The 21,338-nt window shown below is 42.4% G+C and overlaps 1 protein-coding gene across 2 annotated transcripts in view; it reads right to left on the bottom strand.

Annotated features, from left to right (window-relative positions):
• The window catches only part of ARID1A (AT-rich interaction domain 1A), a 96,425-nt gene that overhangs the window by 41,659 nt on the left and 33,428 nt on the right, over positions 1-21,338 (bottom strand). For both annotated transcript variants that reach the window (XM_056123723.1, XM_056123724.1), the window contains exons 2-4: positions 18,550-18,762; positions 17,123-17,578; positions 15,074-15,190 (exon numbers count right to left, since the gene is read on the bottom strand). In XM_056123723.1, coding sequence (XP_055979698.1) covers positions 15,074-15,190; positions 17,123-17,578; positions 18,550-18,762 — 786 coding nt within the window. The remainder of the gene's footprint in view (positions 1-15,073; positions 15,191-17,122; positions 17,579-18,549; positions 18,763-21,338) is intronic.

The following is a 21,338-nucleotide window of genomic DNA, read 5'->3' as shown; positions in this document are numbered from 1 at the left end:
CCCTGCAGTTTCTCCTTTCTACTTAAAGCTTTGGAGATTGAACTGCTCATACAAGATGGATAGCTGAGTCAGCACATGCCTTTTCTTTTCAATCCCTCTATTCTCTACTGGCCTGTACTTTGCTTAGAATAGCATTACCAAACTAAAAACAGTGCTCTCTGGACTTGGGGCGGGGGGGGGGGAGGGGGGGGGAGGAGCACTTGGATTAGCAAGAACACCAAATATCTTGACATAGGAAATGTTTTAAGTTCCAGGTACAAAGACTTGGGGCACAGCAATCTGACAGGCCTATATGGCTAACAGTGAAGACAAGTCTGGCATACACATATCCTAGTTTACTAGTTTATCTTATAGCAATTTCTGGTGTGAGCAATCAACCACCAGCTTCCTGTAGTAGGGCTGGAGACAAACTGAAAAACAAGGCCAAATCCAAGTAGTATTGCTCTAATGGAAAAGGGCTACTTTTTACCAATCTTCTCAATATGGTAACTAACCCCAGGGACATCACACTAAAGGTAAAGCTCTATAGGTTTTCAATTCAGCTTGTTCTGAAGAAAACAAAAGATTCCAGCAAGAGGAATCTGTGTGAGATACAGAGGCAGGAAGCTAAGCCCAATCACCAGCAACTAGAATAGAAACAGGAAGTAGGCCCAGGAATAAGCATACAGTGATCTGTGGCAAGTAGCACAGACTCCTGCAGAAGATACCATGCAGTACCAGGGCCAGGGCAATATGGCAAAAATGGAGATGAAGACTGGCTAGCTCAGTCAGAGAAGCGCATTCTAGAGACTGGGTGACTACCTGCACAGGGTGCATCCTGCTCTGAAAGGCCTGGACAGAAATGAGAGAGGGAGTGAGGATTTCCTTTTGCGACCTTTTGAGCACTTGGGCTATAATTCAAGGGAGCTAAGTATAGATATATAGTCATACATAAAGAAAACAGGTCACCAACCAATAACGGTCTAGCTTCTCTGGGCACCAAAATTGTTAGTTGCGTTTCTTGTATCTCTTTGAAAATAAACATCAAAAACCCAGGCAAAAACTATTGGTCCTGTCTCTTTTTACTGTGAAGTGTGATCAATGAGAACACATACTATAAAATTAAAGTCCTTTGAACACTGAAAATTTTTAAGCCTTTAGAGGACTTGTCACTCCCAATAAAACTAGATGACAAAAAGCTGGCACCCAATTTCAGGTAGGTAGCAATTATAGAGGGGCTACTCAACAAAGCAGTATCTCAGTATCTGCCTGATACAGGAATTATAAACTTGAGTGATCAAGCACTACGTTTTCATGAAGAAATTGCAGAACAAACAGAATACCAAAGAAATATTTCAGCCAGGTTATAAAGTTAAACTGGAGGTGCCAGAGAGACAGTAGAGCAGTAAAGATGCTTGCCTTATACATGGCTCACCAGGGTCCAATCCCCAGCACCACATACGGTCCACTGAAGCCCCACCAGGAGTGATCACTGAGCACTGCCAGGTGTGGCCCCAAAATAAAATAAATCAAGTAAAAACAAAATGCAAAAGTGGAAGGTCGGGGAGCACAGGACAGGGGTTGGGGGGCACAATGGAATATGGTAGAGGGAAGCTGACACTGGGGGATGGTGGGGGTTTTTTTGCATGAAACCCTGCAAAGAATATTCTAAATCATGATGCCTAAAATAAAACTTAAAGAAAGAAAAACTGATGCAAATGCATTTTGTTTTAAGGTGGATGTTTGATGGATGGATATGGAGAGGGTGCCATCTTAAGCAAAAGGATATGGCAGGAAGGACTTGGAATTGTGAGCAGCCTCTTTTATCAGGGATACAAGAAGCTCCTGATACAAGCAGCCATTCGATATTTCATTGTAAATATTACTATCAGTTCTGAGAGTCTAATCCCCTGTTTCTACAGTACTGACATAGGAATAACCTAGGGAGCTTTGTTTATCAATAAAGCAGGGGTAGGCCCAAGAACCTGTCCTTATATCAAGTTCCCTGGTGAGGACTGCACTATTAGATAACGGGCCATATGTTTTCAGTAGAAGAATTTAACCATTTAAATTAGCATTATTCACGACAATGTGTCCCAAAGAGAATGGTATAGGATATGGTTTCTATCCATCTAAAGTAGGGAGCCCAAAACCCCAAACTCCTGTTGCATTCCCACTATTGGAGGCAGTTTCCTGGTTAATTCCTCCAACAAGCCTGGTCTACAGAGTTGGCATCCTTCCATTTTCCTTCCTCTGGATGCACAGCTATCCTTTACTTTCTATTTTTTTTTAAATTTTTTAATTTTTATTAGTGAAACACCAATGAGGTACAGTTGTAGACTTACAAATTTTTGTGCTTGGGTTTCAGTTATACAATGATCGAGTACCCTCCATCATTGGTACCATCCCTCCACCAGTGCCCATTCTCCACCACCACTAATCCCAGTATCCCTCCCACCCCCCACCCCCCTCATCCCACCCTGCCTCTGTGGCAGGGCATTCCCTTTTGTTCTCTCTCTCTCCTTTTGGGGTGTTGTGGTTTGCAAAAGAGGCATTGAGTGGCAATCATGTTCGGTCTATAGTCCACTTTCAGCATGCTTCTCCCATCCTGGGAGGATCCTCCCAACACCCTTTATTTGGTGCTCCCTTCTCTGAGCTCCCTTTTCCTCAAGCATGTGTGCATGGCCTCCAAGCCATGGAATAAAATTCCTGGTACTAATCTCAGCCATTCTTGGGTGCTAGTCTTCTATTTTGTTAATTTATGTTCCCCAGATGAATGCAATCTTTCTATGTCTATCCCTCTCTTTCTGACTCATTTCACTTAACATGATACTTTCCATGTAGTACCACTTGTATGTAAATTTCATGACTTCATCTTTTCTAACAGCTACACAGCAATCCATTCAAAGTTTCTTTAACCAGTCGTCTGTTCTCGGGCACTCAGGTTTTTTCCAGATTCTGGCTATTGTAAAGAGTCACAGCTATCCTTTTCAAATCAGTGCCGTTATCACAAGGAAGTTTGGGGCACAAGTGAAATGGAGGGCCGGAGAGGTAGTACAGGTACTTGCTTAGCTTATGGCCTACTCTAGAATATGATCCCCAGATCTGCCAGGAATAATCCATGAAGACTGGTCAAATGTTCCCCACCCCACATTCACATGATACAGAAATTCATTCATGTTCCTTTCTTTTATGACAAATTTGATACAAGTTAAAAGGAAAAGAGTTGAGGTTTTTGGCTAAATATGAACAGAGGCTCAAATAGCCTATGTCCATCCTCTGCTACTTTGGGTGCTAGAGAAAAAATTATTTCATCTAAAGTATCATGACAGGAGTGATAGTACCATGGGTAGAGCATCTGCCTTGCCTTGCATGCACCCAGCTGGGGTTCAACCCCCAGGACTCCATAGAGTTCCCTGAGCACTACCAGGACTAATATCTGAGTGCAGAGCCAGGAATAATCACTGAGCATCACCGGGTGTGACCCCAACACCCCCCCCCCCAAAAAAAAATAGAGGCAGCTAATTCAAATCTTGGTTTTGACTTTTTAAACTTTGTGGTAGTGGTGGGATGAGAACTGGCCACATCCAAGCGCTGCTCAAAGCTTGCTTACAGTGGTGCTCACAGGACCACATGTGGTGCCAGGGATCAAACCCAGATTGTTGCAGAGAAGGCAAACACCTATCCAAACTGTATTATCTCTCCCAAAAAATACTTTTTTTGTGTTTTCTTGTTTTTGTTTTTTGTTTGGTTGGTTTTTAGCAGGCCATACTCAATTGTGTTCAGGACTTACTCCTGGCTCTGAGTGCAGGGACCACTCCTGATGGGCTAAGGGGACACATAGAGTACCAGGGATTGGACCCAGTTTAACTGTATTCTCTCTGATCCCTGATTCTGACTCTTAACGGCAATGGCAAATTTTGTTTTTTGTTTTGGGCCATACCTGGTGGTATTCTGTTACTCGGGATCAGTGTTGGAGATTCAATTTGAGACACCTGCATGCAACATGTGCTCCAGACCTTGAATTATATCCCTGTACATTTTGTTACACTTTGGAACCTTTGCATTACTGACATCATGGGTTTGCTGGCAAGAGATCCTTTTCTGGTCTCACTTTTGCACTCCTGAATTCTATAAAAACAACAAAACCCCCTACTATTTTACTTCCTGTTTCTAGTTCACTGTAACTTGCATCTTTGCCCTTCACCTCACTTATAAGACCACCTACATAGGTCTTGAGATGAAATGAAGGAATTTGGGTTGATTCAGCGTCTTCCCCATTTTCAATGTCTTTCTAGAGTGCTCTTTTTCCTTTTATACCTTCCCTCAAGTTCTCAGAAATCAGGTCTTGTCCCTATCTAAAAAGAATGCCAATAGCTACTTCATGGCTGATTTCACTGAAAAATAGATCTGGGGGTTAGGAATATAGTTCAAGTGTCTAACCTATGTGAAGAGTTCTTAGTTAAATCCAAACACCGTATAGCTTCTCAAGCAACTTTGGGTGTAGCTCTGCTGGCCCCGAGCACTGCACTCCTGAGCCAGCACTGCAGGGAGCAACCACACCATTCTGGTCCTTCTCTGATCTCTCCATCTGTCTTGACAGGCACATCCAATTGGGCACCCATGGCTTATTGTCCAGGACTCTGACTACTTACTTACTCCATCCTCTACAGGCAAGGAAGCTGATTTAAGTCCATGCCACATATAGGTGACTCTCAAAACTCTTGAGACTCCCATCATACCCAAGTTTAAATTTCCTGTCTCCTTAACAAGTATGTTTAAAAAACAACAACAACACATCACTTCAAGAAATTTAACTTCTCAAAGACGTTTTTCTTGCTCTTTTTGGGGCTATACTCAGAGCTTACTTCTGACTCAGCATTCAAGGAAGGACTCTCCTGGTGGGCTCAGGAGACCATATGGGTATATCAGGGATTTAAGGTTAGCGCTTCCCTGCATACTATCGCTCTGGTCCCTCAAAGAAGTTCTTTTATTAACTTATTTTATCATCAGTAAGAATGTTCTTGGGGCTGGAGCCATAGTACAGTGGGAAGTGTGTTTGTCCTGCATGCAGACAACCCAGATTTGATCCCTGACACTCCCTATGATCTCCTGAGCTTGCCATGAGTGATCTCTGAGCACAGAGCCAAAGTAACTTCTGAGTACTGATGGATGTGGCCCCCAAGCAAAAACAGAATTGTTCCCCCACTCAATCATGAAATTTTCCACCTAATCAAATCCACTAATTCTCAGTTCTACAGATTTTTTCTTACACATATCACAACTGGGAACAGAAGACTATATAAGTGATATCAATGGTTAAAATAAATCGCTTGCCAGAACTATGTCAACAGTTAACCTATTTCCTTGTTTCCAAGTTTTCCCTTTTCAAACATACCACACACCAGCATATCATCTTTTTCTTTCTTTCTTAAAAAGAAATATGGAGAGGGACCAGAGTACAGTGGGTGGACGTTTGCCTTGCACACAGCTAACCCAGGTTCAATGTGCGGCATCCCATATGGTTCCCTGAGCACCACCAGAAGTAAATCTTGAGTGCAGAACAAGAAGAACCATGAGTACTGCCGGGTGTGAGGGAGGGAAGGGGGGAAGGGAGGAAATAATGAGTGTAGGGGGAGGGAAGAGAGCACCTGTGAATTAATTGCAAGTATATGTCTCAGGCTGAGATGCAGGTAAATCCAGTATGAATCCAAGGACCATTATAAAACATTTAACTAATGCCTTGCACACAGGTAGCTGAATCAGTACCATGTGATTCCCCAAGCACCACCAGATGCAATTTTGGAGGTCCTTAAGCACCAGCAGGGTGGTCCATGTAATCTCTTGCACAGCACTGCATCCATGGCCCTTACATTCTCAGTTGGCTGAGAATTTTAAGGCTCTAAGCCTCCTGAGACTAGCAACCTATCACCAAAACTGTCACTGTCACTGTCCTCCCGTTGTTCATCGATTTGCTCGAGCGGGCCCAGTAACGTCTCCATTGGAGACTTTGTTGTTACTGTGTTTGGCATATCGAATACGTCACGGGGAGCTTGCCAGGCTCTGCCGTCTGGGCGAGATACTCTCAGTAGCTTGCCGGGCTCTCCGAGAGGGGCGGAGGAATTGAACTCGGGTCGGCCATGTTGGCTGCGTGCAAGGCAAATGCTCCAGCCCTACCACCAAAACAAATAAATAAAAGAACCCAAAAGCACCACTAAAAAAAACCAAAACAAAATAACAACAAACCCACCAAAAGCAAACCAACAACATCAATTTTATTACCTATCTACAAGATCAATCCAAGTTACTTGTTTAGATCGTCAAGGGTCCCAAATTTTGTGATCTAACTTTTTCTCCTATTACTTCCTACCCCCAACTCCAGGAAGTCTCATTCTAACCATTGTCAGAATGTACCCCATGCCCACTGAGTCTATGCTCAAATTCTACTTTTCCTTTCCAATAACCCAAGTATATCAACACTTAGCTCAATCTGTATTTGGCATAAGGTCCTTCCTCACTAGAAATGCTTGATTAACTTTCCCAAACAGCACTCATCTTCACATTCAGGTTTCTCTTTTACTAATGAAACAGGGAAATCCTTGAGGGCAGCAAAGCTTGTTTTATTTGGAATCCTAGACTTAAAGAGTTTAGATTACTACTTCTTCTTTCTTTTTCTTTTTGAACCAGGTCAGCTGTATTCAAGGCAAACACCCTACCCCTAGATTACTTTTTTTTTTTTTTTGCTTTTTGGGTCACACCTAGCAAAGCACAGAGGTTACTCCTGGTTCTGCACTCAGGAATTACCCCTGGCGGTGCTCAGGGGACCATATGGGATGCTGGGAATCAAACCCGGGTCACCTGTGTGCAAGGCAAACACCCTACCCGCTGTGCTATTGCTCCAGCCCCGAGATTACTTCTAAAAGGTAAAGGTAAAGGCCCTCCCGTTGATCGTCGATTTGCTCGAGCGGGCCCAGTAACGTCTCCATTGGAGACTTTGTTGTTACTGTGTCTGGCATATCGAATACTCTCGGTAGCTTGCCGGGCTCTCCGAGAGGGGCAGAGGAATCGAACTCGGGTCGGCCATGTTGACTGCGTGCAAGGCAGACGCCCTACCCGCTGTGCTACCGCTCCAGCAAAAAGGTAAAGGCCCTCCCGATAGCACAGCGGGTAGGGCGTTCGCCTTACAAGCGGCCAACATGGCCGACCCGAGGTTACTTCTAAGGTCATCAAATTACCTCAAATGTCTACTTGCCTTATATATAACATCTAGAACAAACAATGTCCCAGTTTTTACTTTGGAGACATAGAACTTACCAATTGTTTCCCCCCCCCCCCCCCTTTTTGGGCCACACTTGATGTTAGGGGAACCGAATTCAGTGCAGGAGATTGAACCAGGATGACGTCCAAAGTAGCTGCATGCAAAGTAAGTGGTTTACCTCCTGTACTATCTTTCTGGCCCCTGATTTTATTATTACTTTTTCCCCTTTAGCCCCTGCTTTTAACCTTTGTTCTGAGGACTATACAAATGCTCCAGGGCTAGAGTGCATGGAAGAGTCAAACAGAGTCCAGTTTTGACCTGCAGCACCACATACGATCCCCTGATCAACAAGAAATTGCCACTGACCTTTACTGGGTGTGGTCCCCAAGCCCTCTTCTAATAACAGTTACAACAACATTCTCTAGATAACAAAGACATTTCTGTGTCAATAGCAGCAACAACAATATCCTTCAGATCACAAAGAAACTTCTATGTCAAATTTGGGCTTAAGCCTATGAGGTTTAAGCTGCCATGGGTAGCCGGGGGTTTTAAAGCAGCAATATTACTTGCCAGATTTGATTTTTTAAAAGATGATAGCTTTCAGTGATTTTGTTGAGCTGAGCCTTAGAATAAAAAGAAACAGTTGTCTGGAATCTACGGCAAGTCATGAGGTATGAGAAAGAACTGGGGACTGAAAAAAAGACAACAAGGAAAGGCAAAGGCAACCAGAATCAAACTCCAGAGGCAGAGTACAATTTGGTGACTAAATTATGGAAATGATTCAGTAACATAGAGAAGAAGAGTTTCCAGGATGATCTGGCAGTGTTATCGTAATCCAGGAATAAAACACCAAGGTAACAGCTGCAAGGCACACGTGTCACTCTCAAGACTTTTTCGGGGGGGAAGGGGGCACACAGCATTGACGGGGTTCAGTGTGGCCACTCAGATGAGCAGGGGATAATCTGCCATGTTCAGGGATCATTTCTGGCTGGGAATCAAACTGGAATTGACTCCATGCAAAGAAACCACCTTAATCCTTGTAGTATTTCTCTAGCTCTCTCAAATCCCCTTTCTTTCTACCTTTTTAAATTCATACTTTCACCAGAAGTAAAACTATAAAATAAATCACTACTACTCTCAATTTTTTCCTCTCCCTTTCTAAGGACTATCTAAAGCTTCTGCTTCAATCACCAATGGTCTTAGAACTTCAACACCAATAGTTTGTTAGAAACTCAAATTTGGCACCCTATTACTACAGAATCAGAAGCCAGTATTTTAAATAATCTCTAGGGCTTTTTTCTTTTCTTGGGTGGTGCTAGATAATATAACATAGCTCTCACAATCTGCAAGGCATGAATTTTATCATTGAGCCACTGTACTCCCAGCCCTATCCCCAGGCCCAGTGATTCTAAAAGTTTGATAAGCACAAATCTAACTAATTTATCCAGATCAAGGCTTTCAATCCTATAGCTATTTTCCATCATTGATCTGAAACTTGTTTGTACACACATTTTCAAGACTACTGACAAATATGCTTCACTAAGAAAAAACTGGGGAAGTATTCATTATTCTAAGGAAGCCACATACATCTAGATGAATTATTAAACAAGTTTTTTTTTTCATTTAAAAACATTTTTATTGGATCACTATCAATTAGACAGATTCATGATTCAGGTGTACAGGTACCAATACAAATCCCTTCACTGGTGTCTACTCCCTTTGCCAATGTCCTCCATTTCCCCCCTGCCCCGTGGACCTGCCTCTATGGCAGGCAATATTTCCCTAACAAAAGTGTTTTTTTTCCCTTTTTGGGTCATACCTGGCAATGCACAGGAGTTACTCCTGGTTCATGCACTCAGGAATTACTCCTGGTGGTGCTTGGGGGACCATATGGGATGCTGGGAATCAAACCTATGTCGGCTGCATGCAAGGCAAATGCCCTACCCGCTGTGCTATTGCTCCAGTCCCCTAACAAAAGTTTTTTTAAAGATGCAATTCCAAGTCATTCTCAAGAGTGTCTGTCGACTATAATCAACAGTCATACTAATTTAGAAGGGTCACAAATAAAGACAAAGACATATAAAAACTTTAGAGATATGTTCACACAATATTTTGGTGAGAGGGGCACATCCCAGTGGTATTGAGGGGTCACTGCTGACTCTAAGCTCAGGGATCACTCCTGGTAGGGCTTGGGGGGCGGGGGCATACAGATGCCAGGGATCAAACTTAGGTGAGCCATATACTAGGCAAACACCCTAACCTCTGTACTATCATTCCTAACCTCGAACACCACCTATTTTTAGTTGTTGTTGTCATTGTCATTTATTGGGTGACATTCAATGGTCGTGAGATAACTCCCAAATTTGTTGCTCTGGGATTATTCCTGGGGCTGCTCAAGTACTCAGTACAAGGGATGGAACCTGGGGCTCCAGTCCTTGGAACCAACTTCCCAGCTCTGTTTATGCATCCCTTTCCCTTGCAAGAACATCTGGAGGGGTGGGGCCCTCACCCAGCAGTGCTCAGGGATTACTCCTACTGGGGCTTGAGGGACCATATGGGGTGCCAGGGACTGAATCCAATTTGCCCATACAATGCAAATGTCCTGTTCATTACACCATCTTTCCAGGCACAAGAATTTTTAACATATGGTGAAGTAGTAGCTATTTCACAAGACAGATGCAAACCCTAACCCTATTTCTTCCTGAGGCCACTACAGGAAGCACAAATATGCCTTCTAGTAAAACTCTGTGATACCTACTTTGCTCTAGCAGCAAAAACAACAATTTAGTGATATGGTTAAGCTGTGCCCTTTCAGACATACGCTTTCTGGATAAGCACAATAACTGCTAAGGTTTATGCATTCAGTGAGTTGGAATCTACTTACACCAGGAATTATGATGGCAATGAAAATTTACTGAGCCCATATTAATTGAAATTATACTAATAAGCATGGGTATGAAGCATTTAGTGATGCACTTCAGGGATAGAGTTACCCAGCTGATGTGTGAGGCCCTTGCCTGGATTCCTAGCACTGAGGGAAGGGGAATAAATGAAGCATGTGTGCTAAGTTAGTTTTCTATAGCAAAGGAACCTCTTAGTTTGGAATAAGGGATCTCTACAAAGGCTGTAAATGAGAATCAATCAGGACAGCTTCTAATTATATCAAATGTCCAAGCCCCACCCAAATCAAGCAAATCAATAACCTATGATTCCTGGCCTCTAGTTTTAAAGATCACTTACTCCCAGAAATTCTAACACAAAATCAAGGTAAAGAACCACTGTTCTTAGCTACACAAGATACATGTTAGTACACAGAGGTCAATAATACAGTGTCTGCCCTGCAGGAGCTTATCACCTACTGAATGAGACTCATAAATAGGTAGAGGTACCAACAAAATGATCTGGACAACATGGAGCAAATATAACAGCTTTGCTTTGCTGGGCCACTATCCTGAAATATAATATAGCTCTTGTATGGGTACAAGGATTATGGAAAAGATATCAACAAAACTAAGTGCTTTTACCTGTATTAACAGCTTTTTGGTTCTTAAGAACTAAATCAGGCACTAAATTTTTTTCATACTTTTTGGTATGTCTTAATTACTGCAGCTTTTAATTTATTTAAAGTGAAGGAAGGTCGGGGGCTGGAGCATTAGCACAGCGGGTAGGGCGTTAGCCTTACACGCAGCCAACATGGCCGATCCAGGTTCGATTCCCAGCATCCCTTATGGTCCCCCGAGCACCGCCAGGAGTAATTCCTGAGTTCATGAGCCAGGAGTAACCCCTGAGCATCGCTGGGTGTGACCCAAAAGGCAAAAAAAAAAAAAAGATAAAGTGAAGGAAGATAATTTTTATTGAACAAAACTTGCTAAGAAAGATGTGAGAGAACAGAAAGGGGAATAGTGTTCAAGAGAGAACGGAATTCTCCAGGATGGAAATAAGCAAGCAGAGAGACAAGCAAGTGAGATATGTGTTCAAGGGAGAACACAGGCTTGAAAAGCTTATTGCAGCTTTTTCAAAGTAAAATAAAAACTGCCTTGGTGAGTGAAAACACCATAGAAGTAATTTAGGCTGAGTTACCAGGTTCCACACCTTGCTTGCATATGGTTCCCTGGCATGTTCAGGAATGATTCCTGAGCAAAGAACCGGAGTGGTGGAGTGGTGGGGCCATTAAGAAACAAAGAGCATAAAGCAAAGCAGAGAGTAAACAACAATAAAATAGCGATTCTCTGCTGATGGTCAAGCAGCAAAGAGGACTTTGTTAAATACTCAAATTCTCAGGCTTTACTCCAGATCTACTATCTACTGAATCAGAATGGAGGAACGAGTAGGAGGGTACAGTAATCTATGCTTCTGATGCCTAGGTAATATTAAGGGTTTGAACTTTACTGAGACAATTTTTTTAAAAAGAGGATTTAAACATTAGAATAATATTCAGACTAACAGTTACCTCAATGGTTTGATATTAATAGGTGAGCAAAACCTCCTCAAAACCTAACTTTCACGATAACCAGAATCAGAAATCATGGTCAGAAATCAAGGGTTTTGATGTCTTTAGGAAAAAGCAGTTAAATGTAAATGAGAAAGAGTGTTTGTCACAAATTGGAGGATTGGCCCTATGGACAGCCTCACATTTACTCTGTAGCCAAATTCAAATAGAAAAGCCATAAACATCTGCTAGTGGAAGACATTGTACAGATGTATACAGATCACCCAACACAGCTGCTTAAGAAAGGAAAGTGCTCTTCTGTAGGGGAATTCTGACTTCTCTTGTCTTCAAATATCTGTTTCCCAAACACAGTTGAACAAATCAGGCATCAAACCAAAATGTCAAAGAATAGCCACCTTCTATTTCTTGGTCTAAATAGCAGAGGAATAAAAAAGTTATTTAGTATGACTAGAGAGACAGTAGGGGCACTTGCCTTGCACCTGCAACCAGGGTTTAATCCCCAGCACCACATGGTACCCTGAGCAATCCCAGAGTATGTGTGGTCAAAAAAGTAATTCAACTGCCAATAACCCAGTCTGCTCACCTCCCATGTGGAGCTGCCACCAGAAAGTAAATGGCGCATTTGGATGAATCTATCAACTTGGGAACGCTCCTTGTGACAGGATGCCTTTGAACAACCCAACACCATTCTGTGCCTAAGTGGTTAGTAACAAATACTCATTTCAGTAAGGCGTATCAGAAGCTTTTGGATCCAACAGGACAAGGTTCTGAACCTTTCAAAGACAGATTTGTGCACTAGGCTTCTCAGGAGCTGAAAATGCCAAAAAAGTAGTTCTGTCTAAAAGTCACTAGGAACAAGCACAAATTTTTTTCCTTTGTTTGTTTTTGGGTCATAACCAGCAGTCTGAAGGATCATTCTTGGTGGGACTGAGGAACCATACATGGTGCCAAGTATTGATCCTGAGTCGGTCCTGTTGAAGGTAAGTGCCTTATCTGCTATACTATCTCTCTGGTTCCCTAAAAAGTAATTTTTTGGTTTCTACTTGCAGTGCCAGCTACAGTGAGCAGTGTTCAGCGGACCATGTGGTGCTGGGCCACAAGAAAATAAGCACCTTAATCTATTTCTATTAATAGATTATCCAGCACTGTCCAGCATTGTTCTCCCATTGTTCATCAATTTGCATGAGCGGGCACCAGTAACGTCTCCATTGTGAGACTTGTTACTCTTTTTCGGCATACTGAATACATCATGGGTAGCTTGCCAGGCTTTGCCGTGAGGGCCGAATACTCTTGGTAGCTTGCTGGGCTCTCTGAGAGGGGTGGAGGAATCGAACCCAGGTCAGCTGTGTAAAAGACAAACGCCCTAGCCGCCATGCTATCGCTCCGGCCCAATGGATTATTATTAGTAGTAATTATTAATTACTATGCTATTTTTTCAGCCCTAGCAGAAACTTTCTGATGTGGATAACCTGTAGCACTTGTAGAAATCCACAAATTGGGTTATTGCCATAATGATACTTCACCTAGACTTAGCCTCAAAATATAAAGGAGTATACATTTCCAACTGTGTCAGGTTTAAAAAGACATTCCAGTCAAGCTCAGGATGTAGAAAAGAACTGCAAAACAAAAATGGGGGACAGAGAGATAGTACAGCAGGTATGCTTGCCTTACAGGGAAGCTGACTAGGTCTGATCTCTAACACCCTATTTGGTCACTGGAACCTGCTAGAAGACTACAGAAATAAATGACTGCCTTATTTACACATTTCTTCCAATTAGAAAGTCAATAGCCTCAGAAATTCCACCTTATACACTGACCTAGAAAGCCAGAACAACAAATGCTGAGGGACTCCAGAGACCTTGTCTCTTGGTACTTAGGATACCATGCCATGACAAAGATTGATCATCCAGCTCCCACAAGCAAAGCATGCACTCCAGCCCTATAACTGATCTCCCATACCTGCTACCTACTATTTTACTAGTAATTAGAGCATCTTCTGCCTGTGCCAAGTAGACTCATTTTCAGAACAGGTAGTGACAGAGCTAAAACTAGGTACAATCATTCCCAAAAACGAGCCTACTATTCATAAGTTGGCTGTTTTTCAGGGTTTGGGAGTTTGTTTTTGAGGGTGTAGTGCCTCAGCCAAGTAGTGTGGACTTGACGTGGTTCAATACTTAGGCCTAGGAGAGCAGAGGCGCACATCAACAACCTGGCACTATTTCTCAGGTTGACTTTTTTAGGTCGAAGAAACTATGTATGGGATGATAGTATTAATAGCTGATATTTATGAAATGCCTAAGATACACAGGCCTGATTCTATTCAATGTTTATACTACCTTACCTTTAGGTTCATTTTATAGGGTCAAAAACTAAGGCATGAAGAGATTAAACGTATAATCCAAACTGTAGTTAATGGCAAAGTCAAAATGCAGACCCAGGGCTGAAGAGATACAGTACAGTGGTTAGGGCGCTTGCCTTGCACGTGGCCAACCTGGGTTTGATCCCATGTGTCCTCCTTGCCAGGAGTGATCACTGAGAACAGAGCCAGGAGTCAGCCCTGAGTTCTGCTGGGTGTGGTCCCAAAACAAAAAACAAAACAGAGAACAGGCACAGGAACTTTGGCTCTGAAGTCAAAGCTCTTCTTCAGCAGACTACACTGTCTTTGTTCAGGATACTCACTGATTCCATGAATATTAACTGAATAGCTAGCAACAGGCACTCTACAAAAGCATTTAATCATACAAAATAGTAATCAGATAAACTGCTTTTACTTTGCAATGCTTAATGCACCCGGATCCTACTTTCTAACTAAATTCTAAGACAAAAAGCTAAGAATGAATCTTCAAGTTTAATTAAAAACCAAAAGCAAAAGCAAAAACAAAAACAACAACAACAAAAAAAAACCCACACCGCTGGGTCAGAGAGACAGTCCAGTATGTAAGCGTGAAGGGTGTTTGCCAACCAGTATTAATTCTTAGTGTATATAGTCCTGAGCACTTCTATGAGTGATCCCTGAGCAGATCCAGGAAGGAGAAAGTCCTGAGCTTGCCAGTATAGCCCAAAATCAAACAAAAAAACTTTTTTTAAACAACTTTTGACATAGTGTTTCTCTGCCCCTTTCCCATACCCTTGCCTCAATAACCCAAGATTGAAAACAAAACTGAAAAAACCCCTCTAAATAGAGATCATAAAGCACTTCCCTGGGCGGCAGCCAACACAGACACTCCACAAGATCAGTCCATAAATTTCTATTAAGAATTTTAGACCTAAATTCTAGGAGTAATCATCCAGTTAGCTCAGTACCACAAAGAGACCAATCAGAATCTAGTTTTCTTTGCTTTCCTCTCTGCACTGATGATCTTTTAGAGGGTGGCAGAAATACTTACAGGCAAGCTCGAGGGTCTTGACTGAAGACTTAGGTTCATATCTTCTTGTCCTCCCTTACTGGAGGTCATTGAAGGGGCTGAGGATGCCTGAGACCCAAATGAATCTTGAGATAATTCCTAAAACAAGAAAAATAAAAAACTGTGAAGATCTGATAGTTATAAACCATAGAAGTTTACTTCATGTAAAAAGACTGAAGAACTTTCCACACAAGGAAAGTTGGGCGTGAGATTGCCTATAATTGTCTTCAACAAAGGCAAAAACTTAAGCTATGGCTCCTAAGACAGTAATGTCAACAGTGGGTAAAATGGGCTCTTGATGACACCTTTGTGATCTTTCGTCATCCAGAGAAACTGTTCCTTGGGCATAAATACTGGCTAACTATAAGTTATGCATTCATTGAGAAAATTATTTTAGAAACAACAAAATACCCATGTTACAATCCCTGCATTAAAACAAATACTGCTTCCTTTATAGACGTCTTGGGATAAGGTATTTATCCTAACAAATGTCATCCATATACAAATATTTTAGTGAACTTATCACTCAGTCACTTTTTCTCCTCTGTTCTTCTCTCTTCATTTTCTTTTCTTTTTCCCTTTGGCGGGGCTGTGGGGGAAAGGGGAGTGGTGTGGGCAGGGACTCCCAAGTGGTACTCGCAATTCTTGGCCAACCAGGCTAGCAATTCATTGTTAGGGCACAAGAATGTCTTGGTTCTTGTGGTCCCCATGCCACACACGGACTACTCAGGCCACACAGAGTGGTGTTTGGGAGAACTTCAGGGTTGACGATGTTCAAGGAACAACTTGGTACCAGGGATCTCTCCAGCCCCCTCTTTCACTCTTTCAAGAATAATGCCCAATTTGTTATTCCATCACCTATCCTGTTCACAGACAGGGTGAGAAGTCTCTGCTTTCTCAAAATCAAATCCTCAACAGGTAAAAGGACCTGCAACCACTGAGAATGTTCTAAAATGTCAACTCTAATGGCAATACCAAATAAAGGAGTTTAAAAGTGTGTGTGTGTGTGTGTGTGTGTGTGTGTGTGTGTGTGTATGTGTGCGTGTGTGTGTGTGTGTGAGTGTGTGGAGCGAGAGCACAGTGGTTAGAGCGTTTGCCCTGCACATGGCAGACCCGGGTTCAATTCCCAGCATCCCATATGGTCACCCAAGCACTGCCAGGAGTAATTCCTGAGTGCAGAGCCAAGAGTAATAACTTCTGAGCATCGCTGGGTGTAACCCAAAAAAAAAAAAAAAAAAGTGTGTGTGCGCACACATGGGTGGGGGGGGGGGGAACGACACGGGTGGTGTCTCTGAGCGCCATCCGGTCATTTTCAGGGGTTACTCCTGGTTCTGCATTCAGGAATTACTCCTGGTGGTGCTCTGGGCACCATATGAGATGCCAGGGATCGAAGCCAGGTCAGCAGCACGCAAGGCAAGTGCATCATTGTTCTAGCCCCAGGTCCAAAGTATTTTGAGCAATGGCAAATATAATAGCAGAATGAATGTACAGCACTGCCTCAAAAAGTACCTTTTGGGGGCTTTGGGCTTACACCTGGCTATGCTCAGGGACCACTCCTGGTAGTGCTGGGGATCAAACCTAGGTTGGTCACATGGAGGGTATGTGCTCTACTCCCTGCACACTCTAGCAAGTGATTAAAAAAAAAAAAGAATTCACCTGAGTACTTAAGCTCTGATATACTAGCTAAAAAGAATGCCATTTTAAAATTCTTTACTGCTGTATAAGTCTACAACTGTACCCCATGGTGTTTCACTAATAAAAAATAAATAAAATTCTTTCCTGCTTATACCCTCTTATTGTCCTATTTCTTCATCAATAAGGAGCACTACAGGTTTCTATGTAGTTTAGAAGGTTATACCTTTATTAGTTAGTTATTTATTATTAGTCAATTTAGTTACTATGTTTACCCGGGATTTAATTAGTTTTTAAGTGTATATTAAAGAAGCAGTTACATGGCAAAGTTCTCATGACACCACCCACCAAACTGCCTGCGATCATACAAAGGGAAGGAAAAGGGAGAGTAGATCTCACCTGTGGTGGAGGGAAGCGCTGCTGAGAATAGGCAGTTTGCTGTGACTGCTGAGACTGGGGCTGAGGGTATGCAGCCTGCTGGGAAAGCGTCGAGGATGCTGGCTGCTGAGGTTGCTGCTGCTGGTAGGGAGACTGTGCCTGTGGCTGTGAGTAGGAGGGCTGGCTCTGGGAGTGCTGCTGGGTTGTAGACTGCTGAGAGGGGTACGGAGTAGGGGACTGCTGATGTGGAGGCTGGGATGGCTGCTGGGAATATGGAGCCTGGGAGGACTGGAGCTGTGGTGGCTGCGACTGCGGTGGTTGCTGATACGATGATTGAGCATGAGGGTTCTGGGATTGTGGCTGCTGAGAGTAGGGCGGCTGCTGCTGCTGCTGGGGGTGAGGACTCTGCTGGTTGTAATATGGAGTCTGGCCCTGCTGACCATACCCACTGGGGCCTTGTTGTCCATAGGGAGGAATCTATAAAAAAGAAAAGAATAATTTTAGCAACAAATCTAGATAAAGAAAGGTGAGATCTATCAGAACCTCTGCCTGGAGCATGAGAACACAATGCCGAGCAAAGTCTCACATTAGGAAGGCCCATGATTTTTCTATCACCCCTTTCTTAACTGAGAGAAAAAGAAAAGATGGGTGGCTGCTTGTTGGCTTTAAGTGGACTGCACAGAAAATTTGTGCCCAAATATTTGGCCAATTAATAAGAGCTCAAGAGCAGCTATTTTCACCAATAAGTCAAGTCTACTCTTTTTATCATAAACTAGACTTTTAACACTAGTAATCTCTATCCTAATCACAACCTACTTCAGTGACACTATCTGATTATATTTTAGGGTAAGTTTTATTTTAAAGTCTTTTTAAGTTTGACTCTATATTCTGGTTAGGTTTTATATTTTCTCTGTTGACTATCATTCAAATATAAATAATAAAAAATGCTGTTTAAAAAAACCCAAAAGATTAACATTTTTTGTTAATGAGATGAACATTTGTAATAGTGCTGCAGACCTGGGTTTGCTCCCTAGCACCCCAAATAGTCCCCCAAGCACCGCCCGAGACTCCTTCCACCCCCCACAAATCAGCATGTTTGTTCTTCTCTCCTCACTTCTTCTATATTCAACCCTCCTAAACACTCATTTTGAACTGCATATTCAAGCTTTATGTTGAAAGAGCACTTCCATCTCCAGGGCACATAGTAGAAGTTTTCCTGAAGCAGTGGATATGCACTGTTTGGCCACCTTCTGTCCATCTCCTTTGAGGTGGTCTGGGAGCAGTTTTTCATTGAGCAATGGAAAACAGCACATTGTAACTAATTGTTGTAATACAGAGTCTGGCCAATGACCCATGTTCCTCTGGCCAAAGACCTGTTCTAATTTCATAAGTCACAAACAAAATCCTGGTTAGCAACAAAGGTTAAGGTAATCAGAATCATCATCTACCTGCTGTGCATAAGAGAGACCGCCCATGGTACTCTGTGCCCGGCCCTGCATGGTCATCGGGTACCGCTGCGGGGTCTGGGACCCATATGGCTGCCCTGGGTACCCATGTCCTTGCTGTGGTCCTGATGGAGGTCCCTGTTGTTGCGAGTATGGGTTAGTCCCGCCATATGGCTGAGGTCTCATCTTGCCCATCTGATCCATCGGACTGGACGGCTACAAAATAAAAAGCATTTTATTACCCTGAAGCTATTATATCTTTGAACACAACTCAGTTTTTCTGAGTCTTTGTGTCACATAGGAAACAAGTTTCTAGAAAAAAGTAATGGTACAGCTCTAGTAACAGCAGGGCAAGAGCTTAAACATTCCTTAGAACCTTGATTTTGCTACATCTAAGTAGAAGATACCACAAATTTCTAAAAGACAAATTTATGAGCTACATACGACTTTGTAAGTGCAATTCTACTTGAGAACCAATGGACAGGTCAGGTATGAATCAAAGAATCTCTGTACTAAATACATAAATTAAGATCAAGGTACTTCAGTTGGGAGAGAAGGGTGCCGCTAAACCATGATCTTGTTCAACAATACTGAGGTTTATGCTACAATACTATGTTTGGAAACTCAAACAACAAGAAACATCTAGGGGCTGAAGAAAGAGTACAGTGGGCAGGATGTTTGCCTTGTGCCTGGCCGACCTGGGTTTGATCCCAACATCCTATATAGTCCCCTGAACACCACCAAATGCAGAGCCTAAATGCAGAGCCAGGAGACACCCCTGAGCATTGCCAGGTGTGACCCCAAAACAAAGATAAAAATAATTTGAGGGGACAAGATGAATGGAACTTTTGTCTCTAAAAAAACAAACAAAAAAAACCCCACAAAATATAGATCTGGAGTGACAGTACAACACATAGAGCATTTGCCTTGCACACAGCTGGCCCAGATTCGATCCACAGCGCCCCATATGCTCTCTCAAACACTGCCAAAAGTGATCCCTAAATGCAGACCCAGATGTAAGGCCTGAGCACCACTGGGAGTTGCCGCCCTCAAAACAACAAAAACACCCCCAAACCCCAAGATACAGGGGTATATAGCAAATGTAACGAAAGTTCAAAATTCAATTCACAGGTAGTTTGACTATAATTAGCTTTCTTTTCAGTTTGGTAAGCAATACATTAAATCAGCTGGCTCACTTTTTGGCATAACTTTATCTACAGGAGCTATAAAAGACAGTTGCTGCATACTTTTCCTTGCTGAAATAGCTGCTAATATCTACTAGTGGTATGGATGGAAAGGAGGATTTTCTCTAAGCCCCTTATATACATACTCAAGTAGGAGAGTATGGTTAGTCCTGACATAACACTTAAAAAACTGAATCTTGGGGCTGGATCCGTAGCACAGCGGGTAGGATGTTAGCCTTACACGTGGCAGACCCGGGTTCGACTCCTAGAATCCCATATGGTCCCCTGAGCACAGCCTGGAGTAATTCCTGAGTGCAAAACCAAAAGTAATCCCTGAGCATTGCCGGGTGTGACCCAAAAAGCAAAATAAATAAACAACAACAACAAAAAAAACCCAAAACCAAAACAAAACAAAAAACCCTGAATCTTACTTAAAATGTGGTGGAGAGGTCGAGAATAATAACTATGAGTATGAATGTCACTAACGCTAACATAAAGATATTCAGTGATTATTAACATGCATCTGTAAATCATCTGTACGGCTTCTTAAACCACCAGACTATCGTAACCTGTCTCCAGAATCTGTGTGATTCGATAGATATAGAAAGGAGCCTTGTACATATATTTGCAACACATTCTCAGGAGATGCTGATGCAGCTGGTCCAGGGGCCATACTTCTTTCTAGTTCTTTATTCTATAATTAATTCATTATTCCATAATTTAAGGTAAGACCTTCAACAACCGAAAGCCTTACAAAACTGGAAAAGGGGAAACAGTTGGTTCTCCGTATTTTTGGGTAGGTCGCAGAATATTATTACATTAAAGAGAAAGAACTGTTATAAAGAAAATGGATAATAATCACAATTTTACCCCCTAAATACCAAGAAAAAAGAATAGAAATAAAGATCTGCCTACAGATGAAATTGTCAACTAAAGGTAATAGTGATAGTATTCTCCAAAGTTTCTAAGCTACAGTAAAACTGCATCCCCCAAATCACTACATGTCAATATCACTAAAGGACTCTTCAACATTTTCAACAACTGTAATTGAATAATATCTGCAGCAGCCCCCAATCCTGCCTCTGTATCAGAAGTTCCAATTATATTTATAATAATATGTAAATTCTTATGACTATTAGAAAGTTCACATTTATCAGGAAATAAAGTTATAAACAGCATGTGTGATCCCCAGATATATCTGGCACTGAAGTCAAAACCAGAATCACCATTCTGGGGACTGGAGATATTAGTACAGAGGGCAGAACACTTGCCATACACATGACTAACCCAGATTCGATCCCCAGCACTCTGTATAGACCCCAAAATCCCACCAGAAATGATTCCTGAGTGCAGAGTCAGGATTAAGTCCTGAACACCACTGGGTGTGGCCTAAAACAAACCAAAAAAAAAAAAAATCACCATCCTTTCCAGCAAAGAGCTCTCAGGGCCACATCATCAGATCCTCATCTCATTCCAGATTGCAGCTGATGTCCATGTGGCCCTCAGCTGAGCAGGAAGACCGGCTTACTCTGAGTATCTCTGTCAATCCAGCGTTTCCCACAAAACATGAGGTGCAGTCATTACCATGGTTACCACAGAGCTTCTAAA

Source organism: Sorex fumeus, unplaced genomic scaffold (genome assembly GCF_029834395.1).
Source record: "Sorex fumeus unplaced genomic scaffold, SorFum_2.1 ptg000047l, whole genome shotgun sequence".
Lineage (NCBI taxonomy): Eukaryota > Metazoa > Chordata > Mammalia > Eulipotyphla > Soricidae > Sorex > Sorex fumeus.
The sequence above is the reverse complement of the archived record's forward strand: the minus strand, read 5'-3'. Positions and strand labels throughout refer to the sequence as shown.